The sequence below is a fragment of the Acomys minous genome (assembly GCF_964271855.1).
Source record: "Acomys minous genome assembly, chromosome: 15".
NCBI lineage: Eukaryota > Metazoa > Chordata > Mammalia > Rodentia > Muridae > Acomys > Acomys minous.
In genome coordinates this window covers 85,583,598-85,597,079 of record NC_140497.1, presented here as the reverse complement: position 1 = coordinate 85,597,079, position 13,482 = coordinate 85,583,598, and the positions used below count along the sequence as shown (strand labels likewise).

The following is a 13,482-nucleotide window of genomic DNA, read 5'->3' as shown; positions in this document are numbered from 1 at the left end:
TCTCTCTCTCTCTCTCTCTCTCTCTCTCTCTCTCTCTCTCTCTCTCTCTCACACACACACACACACACACACACACACACACACACGTTAGGTTGAAGTGATGATGTCTGCCAGGTTTTATAAAGTGCCTGGCATCCTCACTGGATCCTGCTTGAGAATAATGTTCACTAAGAATCCTTAGTGCACCACTGTGCTGCTTGAGAAGCCTAAGGTTTCCTTAAGATATACTGAGATTTTTGTTTGCACCGAAACACCCTGTCATCACATCCCTGTCATCACCTCCCTCTCCTTCAGCGCTGAAGTGGTGCTTGTTGCTACCTATGTCGTCATTGTTTTGTTGAGAAATAAGATGATATTGAGATTTAGGCTAACTGTTTCTCAAGCAAAGTCAATCCTAGTGACAGTTTCAGAAACAAAGGGATCTTACTCTTGTGCCTCTGCTTTCTTTGTGTTCTTGGAGGGGAGGCTTCGGGAGCAGCGCGCATGAAGATGGGACTGTTTTGGTGGAGGAGACAAGTCTGATATTCCAGGGAAATGAGAAAGGAATAACGGATGTAAAGTCAAGGTGAGAACGGCGCACACCCCTCCCTCCCTCCTTCCTCCTCCCACTTCAGGTCGAGTGCCATCTGGAACACTTTAACCCGTTCCTCAACACTTTACTTGCCGAAAACAAAACCTGCAGAATTTGATCTGCTTGCCCTCTGTTTGGGACAACAATAGTTAGTCCTTACCTCCCGTGAAAACCAATAAGAAGCCAAATAAGTTATCGTGCATTGCAGGTTAAAGTATATCACCCTACGTGCCTTGGTTCTTGATAAATGAGAGTTCCTGCCCCTCCCCCCCTTTTTTTTTACCACCCACCCAGCTGGGTTCTATTTCTTGTGTTTTACCTAGTCCATTAACATTGAGTTCAACCAGGTCCTACTTTTCCAGATCAACCTGAGAGTTACTCAAAAAACCATGGATTCTCTTTCATCTGAACTCAACACACCCACTTTCTGCACAAGGGTGCACCAGTAGACTTTTGTCTTCCCACATGGCCATCAGGGTCGTTCTGGCTGTAGGGGGCACATCAGAGACCTGAGACCACTGCTGTCATTTCCTCTCTCTGCCTGCCCTGCGCTTGTTGTTCACGCTGTAGTGGGGCAACACCTCCTCGGCTCTGCTCTGGAGCCAGCCTGTTTCCTGGTTTAGTTTCTCAGATCTCAAGCACAGAAGAGATCTTCTTCCCCACCTTCGTGCCAGGGCCTCTACTTCATACTTTTCTCTTGAAGGCCACTCAAGAGAAGGCCGGTCACCTCACACTGGGTCCCATGCAGCATAGGAACCAGTGGAGTAGTTTTCCTCCTCGCACTGGGCTTGCCAAGACTCTCCTTTGCTGCCCCAGCCTTGAGAACATCCTCTTACTGTTGTTCCCAGATCCTAGTCGATCCCCTCTTTCCTCACTCACTTCATCCATCCTCTGGGCTATGCCTAAGTCTTGGGCTCCTCAGGCAGAAGTCTTGATGGATGGCTCTGCCTCCTAAGGGGTGAGCATGGTCCCAAGCTTTGAGACCATCCCTTTTTAAAAATTTTTTATTTATTTTTTATTTTTATTTTTTTACGGTAACGTGTATGAACATGTCTTCTTCAACGTCTGCAACAGAAATCACAGAAGCGGCAATAACATGCCAGTCATTGTTCTCATCGACAGAGAAGCAATGTAAAGTCCAGGAGTACCACAAAATGCCTCTCTTACTAGGCTGCAAGCCCTAGGTTATGTTTACAGAAAGAAACCAGTCACCAAATTTTATTACTAGTCAGAGGTTTCTTTTAGAAAATGTATTTGTTATAGCGCTTTGGGCATTAAGATTAGAACTATTGCATCAGATTTTGTATGTCAGGCGACCAAGGAACAAGTCCGCACAGAGAGGCTGGTCCAGAGGACAAACTCTAGCCAGAGCGTCCATCTTGTTTGTTCTCAGTAGTGGTGGTACTGCCCCCTAGAGGCCTTTTCAGAAATGCTTGGGAGGGTTGATGGCTTCCACAATTGTGGACTGCATTCCTTACCCTCTCACAGAGCAGGTTGGCTAAATGCCCTACAGAGGAAGTAAGTCCAAAAGGAAGTCAAACCATCTCTCTTTAAGCATCTCCCCAGTCATATAGAAGAGAATTTGTCTGCAGTTGTTTGGGCCTAATCCCATATGCTACAAAGTATTAAGATATGCTGAAATTTCAGAGTAACAATAAACCAAAAAGCAAAAGAAAGATACACTTGGCTTTGTTAAAGTCACTCTCAAGTAAGATTCATTTGCATTCTGGAAAAAAACGATGCCTGTAGCTACTATGCCTGACCCTGTCCTGAGTTGGCTGGACTGCAAACCTGTTTGTCAGCATCTACAGATGTCCCAGAAAAGCATTGAAAGAGAGATCTAAGACATGCATGAAAAAAAGATAGGAGGAAATTTTCCTTGATACCTTGTTGCTTTCCGAATCCATGTCATAGTATTAAGAACTATTTTGACATTGCAGTTATGAACATGGACTAGATCATTTGCAAGAATTTTTCCAGACTTGGAACTTATTCTTCTTTCATGTTTTCCATACTTAAATCAAGAAGACTCCTTTCGCTTGATTATCAGATAGAAAAATGTCTAGCCTGCTGGTCCTTAGCCAGCACCCATCACTCCTTTTTGCTCCGGTACCCATTCCTACACCCCTCTCTCATCTCACCAAACATCTTGTCCAGACTGACTTGTGGCCTTCTGAACCGCCACTTCCTGAAAATGAGGGCAAGCGTGAAACATCTTCAGTGCCTTGCTGTCCATGTGTTTCTATATTGAGGCACATGTCATTTTTATGATGTTGTTTTCCCTCCCTTGCTCTTCTCCCAACAGTTTCATGCTATAGGTGGTGAATTGCGTTGCCTGTACATCTTACTTTAGGATTCTGTTACCTTTTCATTGCTGTGACAAAAAGCCTAAGCAAAGCAGTCTGCAGAAGGAAAGGTTGTCTTGGATTAATTTCTAGACTTTCAGTCCATTGCTGCTTGGCTTCATTAAGTCTGTAGTGAGGCAGAACATAATGATTGGGAACGCAGAACACAGGGATGCTACTCACCTCTTAGAAGCCCGGAAGGAGGAAGGGGGAGAGAAAAAGGAAAGTGCCAGGTATAAGAAAAAGTAGACCCTTCCCAACCCCCAAGTCCCGTGATACACTTTCTCCAATTGGGCTCAAGTTCCTAAGGTTTCTACTATTGCCCAGTAGCCCACTAAGTTCTGACCGTGTGAGTGGGTGAGCACATTCAAAGAGTAAGCGACCTGTGACCTAATCGCCTTCTGAAGACTCCAACTCTGAACAACACCGTGCTGGTAACCACTGTTCAATGTTTGAGTTTTGAAGGGGTAGACATTCAAATAGAAACGGTAATAGGAATGACAAAGGGTGATAATTAGAGGAAGCGGTCAGTTTTATCGGATTGTTTTGATTACCCTAGACCCATCACATTAGCCACCTTTATCCTGAAAAGAACGTTCATCTGGGAAAGCGTTTGAAATTTAGAATATTTTGTGGCTAGTCCAGTATGAGTAATAGCCAATCAAAGTGATCCAAGATATTTACTGTAGCAGATTGTGTCGTGTGAATGCTGGCCTTTACCAGCCAGTCCTGGCTTATCCAGTGACCCAGTCCCAGCAGAGAGGTGTGAAGTTACATTTCTTCACCTACAACGATGGTACCCACATGTGGTGGTGTGAATGAAAATGCCCCACTGAGCTGACATATTTGGATGCTTGATCCCCTGTTTCAGAAGGTAGAAGCATGGCCTTGGAGCAGGTGTGTTACTGGGGTAGGCTTGGAGATTCCAAAAGCCCTTGACATTCCCAGTCAGTTTTTTACCTGAGAAAGAAGTAAAAAAAAAAAAAAAAAAAAAGACAAGAGAGTGACACCAGATGACAGCATTGCATTGTTTGGCATGGTGAGCACCAATTAACATGGGCAGGATATCCAATGAGGTTGTGTAAGACGGAAGTATGACAAACCTTGAGGATATTCTTCACAACTTGAGATGGTCTAGGGTCTTGAAGGGAAGTCACTGTGATAGAATGCAGTTGCTATAAGGGATTCTCAATGTCGCTGTGCATGGAAGCCCAGGGGCAAAGACAGGCTCTCTGGTGATTAATTTTAAAAGTTTCAGGGTACTAAGTCACATGACAGTTCCCACAAGTTGTAACAGTTTCATTTCTACACTTGAGTCTCTGGTGAAGGGAGAAGACTTTTACTGCTTCCTCAAGATCTTATTTCTGCCTTGTCAAAAACCACCTTCAAGAACAATGTATCTTCCCTAAGCCACTAGCTTACACTGGGTTGAGTGGGTGAGCAGTGTCAGGTCATCCTACTAGGAGGAGGAGAGCCCAAGAAGCACTGTAGAATAAGAAGTTCTTTTACGATTTAAGAGTTGCCCTTGGAAATAGGAAAGAGACAGGTAAAAGAGACAAATGTGAGAGTTATCATACCTAAGAAAACAGGAGACCTACAACCAGGTTTACTTTCAGCACAGATAATCCGTGTGAGATTGAATACTTTGAGTCTTCTTATTTGACAACTGTACAACTTTAGTAGAATACATACAACTTTTTTTCCCCTTAAAAGTCTGTGATTTTCAAAGTTATTGACAATCCAAGTACATATCCTAAATTAATTTCTATTAAAGGTTAGAGAGGAGAGAAGTAGCCACTGACAGCAGGGAAGTCAAAACGCAAGGCATCTGGTCTGCTGATCCTGAAAGATAACAGAGAGATAAGAGCAGGTCATCCATTTGGGTTGCCTGATCTTTTGTCCCCGATATGATCAGGTGGGCAGGACTTGCTCTTTCATGTCTAACACTCTCTGCTTCTGCGTTTTACAGTCTTGCGCATGGAGGGGGCAGGTTTGGATGGTATAAGGGAAGAAAAACATCCCTCTAAAGGTATCATAGCCAAATATCAGTGTTCTGGGTACTGGGTACCACACCCCAAAGAAGCTTTGCAATGAAGTGTGCCCATTGATGGATTTGTCTTCCCACAGCTCTCTCTCGAGTCGCCTCATTACCATTGTTATATGCCATTTTGACATGCTTAGGACTCAGCTGTCCCGGAGACCTTTAAAACCATCTAAAGGGTGAACATTTAAATATCTATTGACATCATTACTTTATGAAATTTCTTAGAGGGTGAAACAAATTCTTTTAAAACAAAACAGTTTTTTATTAAAGAGAGCAGTGAATGAAAACTGGAAAAAGTTTAAATGCCAAGTAATAAAAATTTAAAAGTCAAGTAATTAAATTGAAAAAATGTTCTAATTTGAAATAGATACTCTGTTTAATGTTTATTACATATGGTATACTTGTAAGCCAACAATTAATTAAGCCAAAAAATAGTAAGCCAAACTAGTAAGCCAAAACATAGCTTTCTAAATATGACCAGTTTAAAAAGAATGTCTTAATTTGACACATTCCCAAATGTCTTAGGAAACCCAGGGTTTCTATATGACCAGACATACTTATAAGAAAAAGTGTCAATTTTATGAGTAATTTACCAAGCCATTTAAAGGAAAGACAATTGTGTTAGCTTTATGTGTTTGCCATAACAAATTACCACAAAGTTGGTGGCTTGAAAAAACAGAGAGCCCACAATGGTCTCATTTGGTACCATGGTGCCAGCAGGGCCTTTTTGCCCACTGGAAGAGAGCCAGTCTCCTGGCTCTGCTTAGCTTTCTAGCCCTGCTTGCTTGTCTTGGTTCATAATTCTGCCCTCCCTCTTCAGAGGCAACAATGTAGCATCTGGTTTGGTTCCTTTCCTCCGGTCTCTAGCCATCTTCTTGTGAACTCTTGCTATTGTAGTTAAGGCTCCTTGCAACAATCCAGACTGGTGTTCCCCCCACCCCCACCCCCACCCCTTCATCTCAAGAACTTTAACCTAGTTGGCAAAGTCTTGCAAAAATCTTTTGGTTATAGGAAGCAACGTTCAGATGCTCCAGGAACCTGGATCTGAAAGGACGGTATTATTATTTAATTCAGGAGAGAGGCTCACGTGTGACTTATGTCAAGGGCAGATGGTTTGAAGTGCTAGCTCCAAACTGGCCATGATCTCAGGTAATTATATGAGTAATTTAAAGTGCCAAATTTTCTAAAATAGGAGTTCATGAGAGATACAGATAAACGAAGGAAGCAAAGATCAGATAGCTTTGGCTCATTTCCCTCTCAAAACCAGGAAAATAGACACCAGGTCTCTTCCCTCAACATTTTCAACAGCCTTGTCACTACTGGTTGTATTCACTGACAGCAATAAGTGTGCTGTCTTCTCTCTCTCTCTCTCTCTCTCTCTCTCTCTCTCTCTCTCTCTCTTTCTCTCTTTCTTTCTTTCTTCCTTCCTAGCCTCCCTCTCTCTTTCTTTCCTCTGATCAAGAGTTTCAATAAAATCACAATTTAGCTGAGCTCTCATAATCCAGTACTTAGATTTTCTTCAATGATAGTGGGTGAGGGTAAGTGGTAGAATAGAAAGGCCTTAACATCTCTTCCTCTTCAACTTGAATATCACATGATGATTTTATGTGTGTCTCACTCCTACTTTAAAATACTTTCATGGAATCTAGAATGGACCATAGCTAAAGATCTGTCTTTCCATTTCAGCCTTGCTGAATAAATCAAACAGATTGATGGCCTAAGTTTTCCCAATGGCTGGAAGTAAGCAGATTTTGTAGAAACCAAAAAAGAATTTCTTTGTGGCAGGATATTTTATTCCAGTGTGATCCCTGAGATTGTGAACTGTAAAAACCTGTCTTTTGTTTGGTGTGGTTGAGCCCTAGCACACACCTTTAATCCAAGAGCTTTCTGTTTGTTGTAAACAGGTAATTAAGGTGTGGTTCAGCCTTCCCTAGCAAACACCTTTCACCCAAGAGCTTCCAGTACACAGGATTTAATAAAATTAACCTTAGGTCAAGAGGCAGAGCAAGAAACCAGTGTGTAAAAATAGAAGGAGCTCTTTAGCTTTTATCTCTTTAGCTCCTCAGCTCCTTGGCCTTTGGCTTTTTGGGTTTTGTGCTAGCAAGCCTTTGGCCTTTTCTTCCTGGGCTGTCAGCTGAGCTAGTGAGCTTTTTGGCCTTTTTCCACTGGGATGGCAACTAAGTAGGAAGGTCAACCGGGTGCTTTCTCTGCCTCTCTGAGCTAGTAGGTTTTTCACCACAACATTGGGCTCCTGAGTCTTTACTGGTAAAATACAAAGACCTGGGATTTTCAATGAAAATAACATCTCTTGCTTTCTGTGAAAAAACAAAACAACAACAACCAAACCCACTATATATTAATGATTAAAGAAGGATGCATGCCCTACAAACTCAGAAGGCAGTTGAGTTGGTAGGTCAGTCCCACCAATAATTCTTTAGATAATCATGGATTCTGAGTCCAATTTTTCTAGTTTATTTTCAGTGGTTAGTACTGTACGATGAAAACTATTATTGGGAGCCCTCATCTTCCATTTCTAGCTCAATAATACATAAAAGAGACTGGCCTCAGAGCATAAAACCTTTAATCCTTTCCCCTCTCCCACCACCCCAGACTCTGAGTTTAGGAGCCTATGTTGTTTGTTGTCACAAGAACAAGAAGAAAAGCACAGGGGTTACCGCTTCTCGCTCACATGTGAACCACTTGACAATGCTTCTGCTTAGCGTGCTCACTCTTGGGGACAGATACAGCCCTCCTATGTCATATTCTTATCACTGTCAGTACCCTTCAAATGAGACTGTTATTGGTGAAGGGATACACCTGTCACCTACCCCGTCCCCAGGGATTGTCATTCTAAATACCACCTAGCAATCTCAAAATTGTAAGAGACCTCCTCTAAGACAAGGCATTCTTGCTTCGGAAGAAAGTTGTTTATTTTGCTGTTGGCAAAGGCGGGGGGGGGGGGACCTTTTGTGAATGATTTGCTTAAAATTTAAGTGTATAGTATTGCCGACAGCGAGCTGAAAATTCATCGCACCGTGTACTTACATTTTCTTTCTTGAAGGAAGGTTGTCTGGGGATTCCCCAGCTTTCTTCCCTTTGCCAGTTATTCTGACCCCGAGTGGGGATCCCCTCAAATGCCTTAGCCCACCTCCTCCTGTCCATTGCTGCCACCCAGGCACTTGCTCCCAGGGCTTCCAAGCCATGGGTTTGTTTGGAGGGCTCCTTTCCAAAACAAAGATTAAAATGCCTGTTCTCTTTAATAGTTGTGCTGAACATTGCTGCTTGTTAATGTTCAGGCACCGACAGCGCTGGGAAGAGTCATTGCTTGTGTCAACCCATCAAGTAGTCTAAACACGCTTGTTGGAGGCTGGCCAACCCTGGACAGCCATTGACCACAGATGCGATTTGGAAGACCATTACAGCTTGTGGACACAAGAGGTAGCTCTGCTTCCTGTCTGGCTCGCTTCCCAGGGATCGGCCCCAGAACCACCAGACTTCAAGGCCAGTGGGGTTATGTCCATTTGCAGACAAGATCTGCCTTCTCTTTTGGGATCAAAATAGAGATGGATGTTAAAGGCTCAGAGAAGCCAGAAGTACCACCACTATCTGGCCCTCAGCAACTGTAGGTTTACAATTTAGTTCTTGTGGTTAAAAGGTGCTTTCTTCCTACTTGGAGTTTGGATGAGAGGCTGGATCTGTAAGCGGTCCCTTTCTTAGACCATTGGAGCACTTTTGCAGGAAGATCTTGGGCTTTCATTGAAGTACGTTTATTCCAGCCAACCATAGGGGTTTCTTTAAAAATTTTTTTTTCTTTTAATGAAAAGCTTTATGGTCGGTCCACACTGAGATGGAGGATGCAAAATCATTAAGTACGCTCTCTGGCCATAGCAGAAACAAACTTCGGAAAAGAAATTTTGCAAGACCGTAACTAAGAAATTTTTGTGAAATTGTCTTGCTTTCTGACTTGGGAATTTTCCTTGGGGAAAAAAAATAGTCACTGTACATTACATCCCAAGTCTAATTATTATTTCACTAATTATTTGAGAACTTTCAATCAAGCACTCACTGTGTGCCGGGAGCTGTGCCAAAGCGTCAGAAATTTAAAAAGGAAACCACATTGATACTTGCTCCAAGGCAGATATATACTTAAATAATTGCTGTGCTATCATGGAGAGGTATAGAAATGGGGGGGGAGGGCGAAGAGCACCTAGGAGAGGCTGGGGAGACTTGGTTAAAGGAAGTTGTATTTGATGCGAACTTGAAGGGCTGTGGGAATTTGTTGAGTGAGACTCTCTCAGGAGGATGAACGGAGGCAGTATATGGCTGGGGCTGTAGAGGTGCTAAGGCTGGCGGCCAGGTATGGCGGCCCAGAGAACACCCCACCTTCTCCTCCCTATCAGTGAATGATTAGGGGTTTGCAGCTAGAACAGGTGGGACAGACCAGCAGGTACCGGCATTGATTGGCTGCGCCCTCCCTGCTTAGATTTTATCCTTTGCCTAAAGGCAGATGACTGAAAAAGCTCACGAGAGAGAAGCGACATGATCAGGCTTGCAAACAGAAACAAACAAACAGACGAACAAACGAAACAACAACAGCAAAAGCCTCATTTTATACAAGTGAATGCACAATGGGATCCGAGAGCTGCTCTCCGCTGTAGCTGTGACTGATCAGAGAGCAGAGAGGAGGCCTCTCTTTCTCTATCGTGACCTACGGCTGATGTAAGGAGAGTTTCACATTGTTCAGACACGGGCAAGCCAATGGGAAATACACTGAGGGCCCTCATCGTTTTATATCTGCCCACCCCTCACCTGTTCTCGCTGCCTCATCTCCAGAGTCCCACAGGGGGCTCCCTGCTTTTTCGACCAGTGATCATAAGCTTCTCAAAGCACACACAGGCACGGAGTGGAGCTATGACAATGAGAACGGCGAGGCACTGACGTAAGACTACAGAGATCAATGGAAGACGCATTTCATTCAGAACCAGACTCACGTGAGAAACCTGCCTTGATCCGTAGGGTGCAGAGTGATCAAAGAAGGTTCCTGGCACCAACCTCCCCACTCCACACATATGTGCACACAGGTGCACATGCGCCCATGTGCGTATGCACCTACGCACATGCAAGCTTGCATACACACAGGCGTATTCACACCATGCCCACCCCCACCACACACACACACACACACACACACACACACACACACACACATACACAATTGGTAACTTTTATATCTCTGTTCTCTTTTTCCACCCTTCAAGAAAAAAGGGATTTGCTTTGGGATTCCCATAAATTGAGTAGACGGAGCTTGTGCCAAGATTCAATGGACCAATGAATGAATTCTCAATTTAAGTTACTTCTTTACTAGGAAAATAAGCCATAATAGTGCAATGTTCTTACTGGGAATCTCCCAGTGCTTACTCTTGGAGCCAACCTAGGAAAAGCAGTGAGCTCATCACAGATTTCCTGTTGTTTAAGGGGCCAGAGCATCTGAAACACAGCCAGTTGAGCCTGCAGAGAGCAGGTCGGTGTGGGCAGTCCACTGAACACACCACCTGGAGGACGGAGCCTAATGTCAAAGGCAGGGTATGGTACTCATTTCTGGACAGTTCCCGGCTTGACTCAGTCCTAGAGAGAAGCACCTGAGGTGGTTTTAGTTTTTGTGAAAACTAGAAAGTGGAGGGGGGAAAAAAAAGCAGGAGCATTGCAGAGGGTCATCAACCCAGGACTGCTAATGGCCAGGCCACACCCAGGAGCATCAGGCCACACTCAGGAGCACCAGGCCACACCCAGGAGCACCAGGCCACACCCAGGAGCACCAAACAAGCCCTAAAACGAAGAACATTTGTTTCCTTCCTCCGTACGTTTTCTTACTTTGAAGATGTCTATCAAACTGGGGTTAAACCGTTATTACCGTGTAATGGGTTATTCTGCTGTCTTTAGCTTCAGTTGTGGCTGTGGAAGGACTGGGAGAGAAAACTCTGGCAAGCGAGTCACAGAAGCCTTTCCGCTGGTGATTTCGCTCTCCCGCACTCCCGCACTCCCACTCTTTGTTTTCCTCCACGAGGATTACAACCACACTTATGCTTTATTAGAGCCATGATAACCCTAATAGTAAAACTCACAATAGATACAATGAATAAAAAAAAAATGTCAACTAAAATGACACCAAGCTTAGAGAGCCAAGTATTTATTTCATACTTTGCCAAAGAATTCACTTAAACTTGGATACAGACTTTTCTTCATCAGTTCGCGGTCTCCTGTGTAAATTTAAAAAGTGATACAAAAAAAATGCGGGTGACAGCATTCCTAAAGCTATTTTATTCAGAATGTAATGCTTCCCTGACATCAGAGGGGTGGCTCAGCCTTACACTGGCTACTCTGCAGAGCACCCACGTTCCATTCCTGCCACCCACATGGTGACTAACAACCATCTAAAACTCCTGTTCTGGGGGATCTAGCACCCTCTTGGGTCCTCCATGGGCACTACATGCACATGGTGCAAAGACAGCACACACAGGCAAAACACCGATTCACATAAAACATGTTTTTGTTTTTGTCTTGAGACAGGGTTTCTCTGTGTAGCCTTGGCTGACCTGGAAGTCACTCTGTAGACCAGGCAGGACTCCAACTCACAGAGATCTGCCTGCTTCAGCCTCCCAAGTGATGGGATTAAAGGTGTGCACCACCACACCCGGTTAAAATAAAGTCCTTAATAAATCTTTCTTTCTTTCTTTCTTTCTTTCTTTCTTTCTTTCTTTCTTTCTTTTAAAGAACATAACTCTTCCTAATTGTTTTTGAAAATCAGAATAATCAGGCTACAACAAGTAGTCATATTATTGTTATTTAAAAAATGTCGTTTTGAGGGCTATGGCATGGTTCTGTGGTAGAGTACTTGTCTGACATTACTGGGACTTTGTGTTTGATCCCCAGCACTCAAAACCAAACAAACGGAAAGGCTTTCGTGGCACAAAACTGCTGTTTTGTCATCTCCCAGACTGCCTCAAGTACCGGCTTCCTCTTTTCTCCGTCAGTATTAATCACTTTATCTAGCCAGATCTTAGGGGACCCTTTCCAGACATAAGCCAGGATTTCAACTTCTTCCTCAAAGTGTCTCTTAACTGCCTGTTGACTAAATCGATGAAGGGCTGAAATAATCCAGTCATACTCTCTTTCGGAATGTCAATCTAATTCAAGGTCCTGTGAGCAGGAGCAGCGGGCGATTCTTCGGACAGTTATCTGAAGACTCCAGCGGTGACTGCGAGATGTCATCGGCTATAAGAGTTCAGAGTTCTCTCATCTGGATGTAAGTAAATTCAGGGGAGGTGAGATGTATCTGAGAACTGGAGATTCACATTCAAGCCCATTTCCGCTATCTGCAGGGACTTAGTGTGGCCATGCCGGAAGGAAGCCGTAGCTGGGGGCTGGAGAGTCCTCATTCGACCATGACTCCTGAGTCTGAGGACTGCACGGTGGACACCTCGGCTTACTTCAGTGTCTTCTGGAGACCTGATACGCATTTAAAGGCTCTCTGCAGTTCCTCACAAATGGAGGGACACAACAGACAGTTTAGGAGTCTTCTAACTACCTCAAGAGGGAATCTAAGATGCTTACTTGAAAATAGATATGTGGAAGCTGCCCAGGCCGCTAAATCAGAGTTTTGTTTGTTTGTTTGTTTGTTTGTTTGTTTGTTGTTTTTGTTTTTCGAGACCGGGTTTCTCTGTGTAGTCTTGGCTATCCTAGACTCGCTTTGTAGTCCAAGCTAGCCTCGAACTCATAGCAATCTGCCTGCCTCTGCTTCCCGAGTGCTGGGATTAAAGGCGTGCGCCACCATGCCCAGCCAAATCAGAGGTTCTTAACCTATGGGTTGTGACCTCTTTGAGGATTGGATGATCTTTTCGTGGGGTCATATATTAGATATCCTGCATATCAGGCGTTTACATTACAATTTATGACAGGAGCAAATTTACACTATGAAGTAGCAATGGAAATAATTTTGTGGTGGGGGGGGAGAGTCACTACAACATGAGGAGTTGCAGTAAAGGGTCTCGGGGTCAGAACAGTTTAGAATCGCTGCTCTATATGAAAATGAGGCCAGTTTCCATGTTAGCTCGCGGAGGTTACAGTGGGGTATCATTTAATGATCAATCATACTTGAATATGGGAGGAAGCATCAGCATCAACAAATGCTAGCATGTTTTATAGGAAAGGGAGAAGAGGGAAAAGGAGGGAGGGAGGGACGGGAAGAAGGAGGGAGGAAGATAAGGGGGTGCGGGGTGGAGAAAACTCCCATGACTGTACATCTTTGTTTAGTACAAAAATAAAAGGGTGCAAGAAGTTGTAAAATCCTGTCACCTTCCTCTTTGAAGAGGCAGCTTAGAGAGCACAGATGCTGGGACCCCAGGGGACAAGCAGATCTTCCTCAGTTTACTGTGTTCATGTTACTTGTGTAGGGCTGTGGTCCTAGACTTTCCAATTTGGAGCCCAGAACCTGCCCCTCTGTGTTTCTCTCCCCAGGAAAATTA

General features: G+C 44.0%; 1 protein-coding gene across 3 annotated transcripts in view; it reads left to right on the top strand.

The window, feature by feature from the left end:
- LOC311585090 (uncharacterized protein) overlaps positions 1-12,743 on the top strand; it is a 113,302-nt gene extending 100,559 nt beyond the window's left edge. For all 3 annotated transcript variants that reach the window (XM_084759884.1, XM_084759882.1, XM_084759883.1), the window contains 2 exons: positions 12,155-12,263; positions 12,340-12,743. In XM_084759884.1, coding sequence (XP_084616010.1) covers positions 12,155-12,263; positions 12,340-12,406 — 176 coding nt within the window. In that variant the 3' untranslated portion in view covers positions 12,407-12,743. The remainder of the gene's footprint in view (positions 1-12,154; positions 12,264-12,339) is intronic.
- The last annotated feature ends 739 nt before the right edge of the window (positions 12,744-13,482 follow it).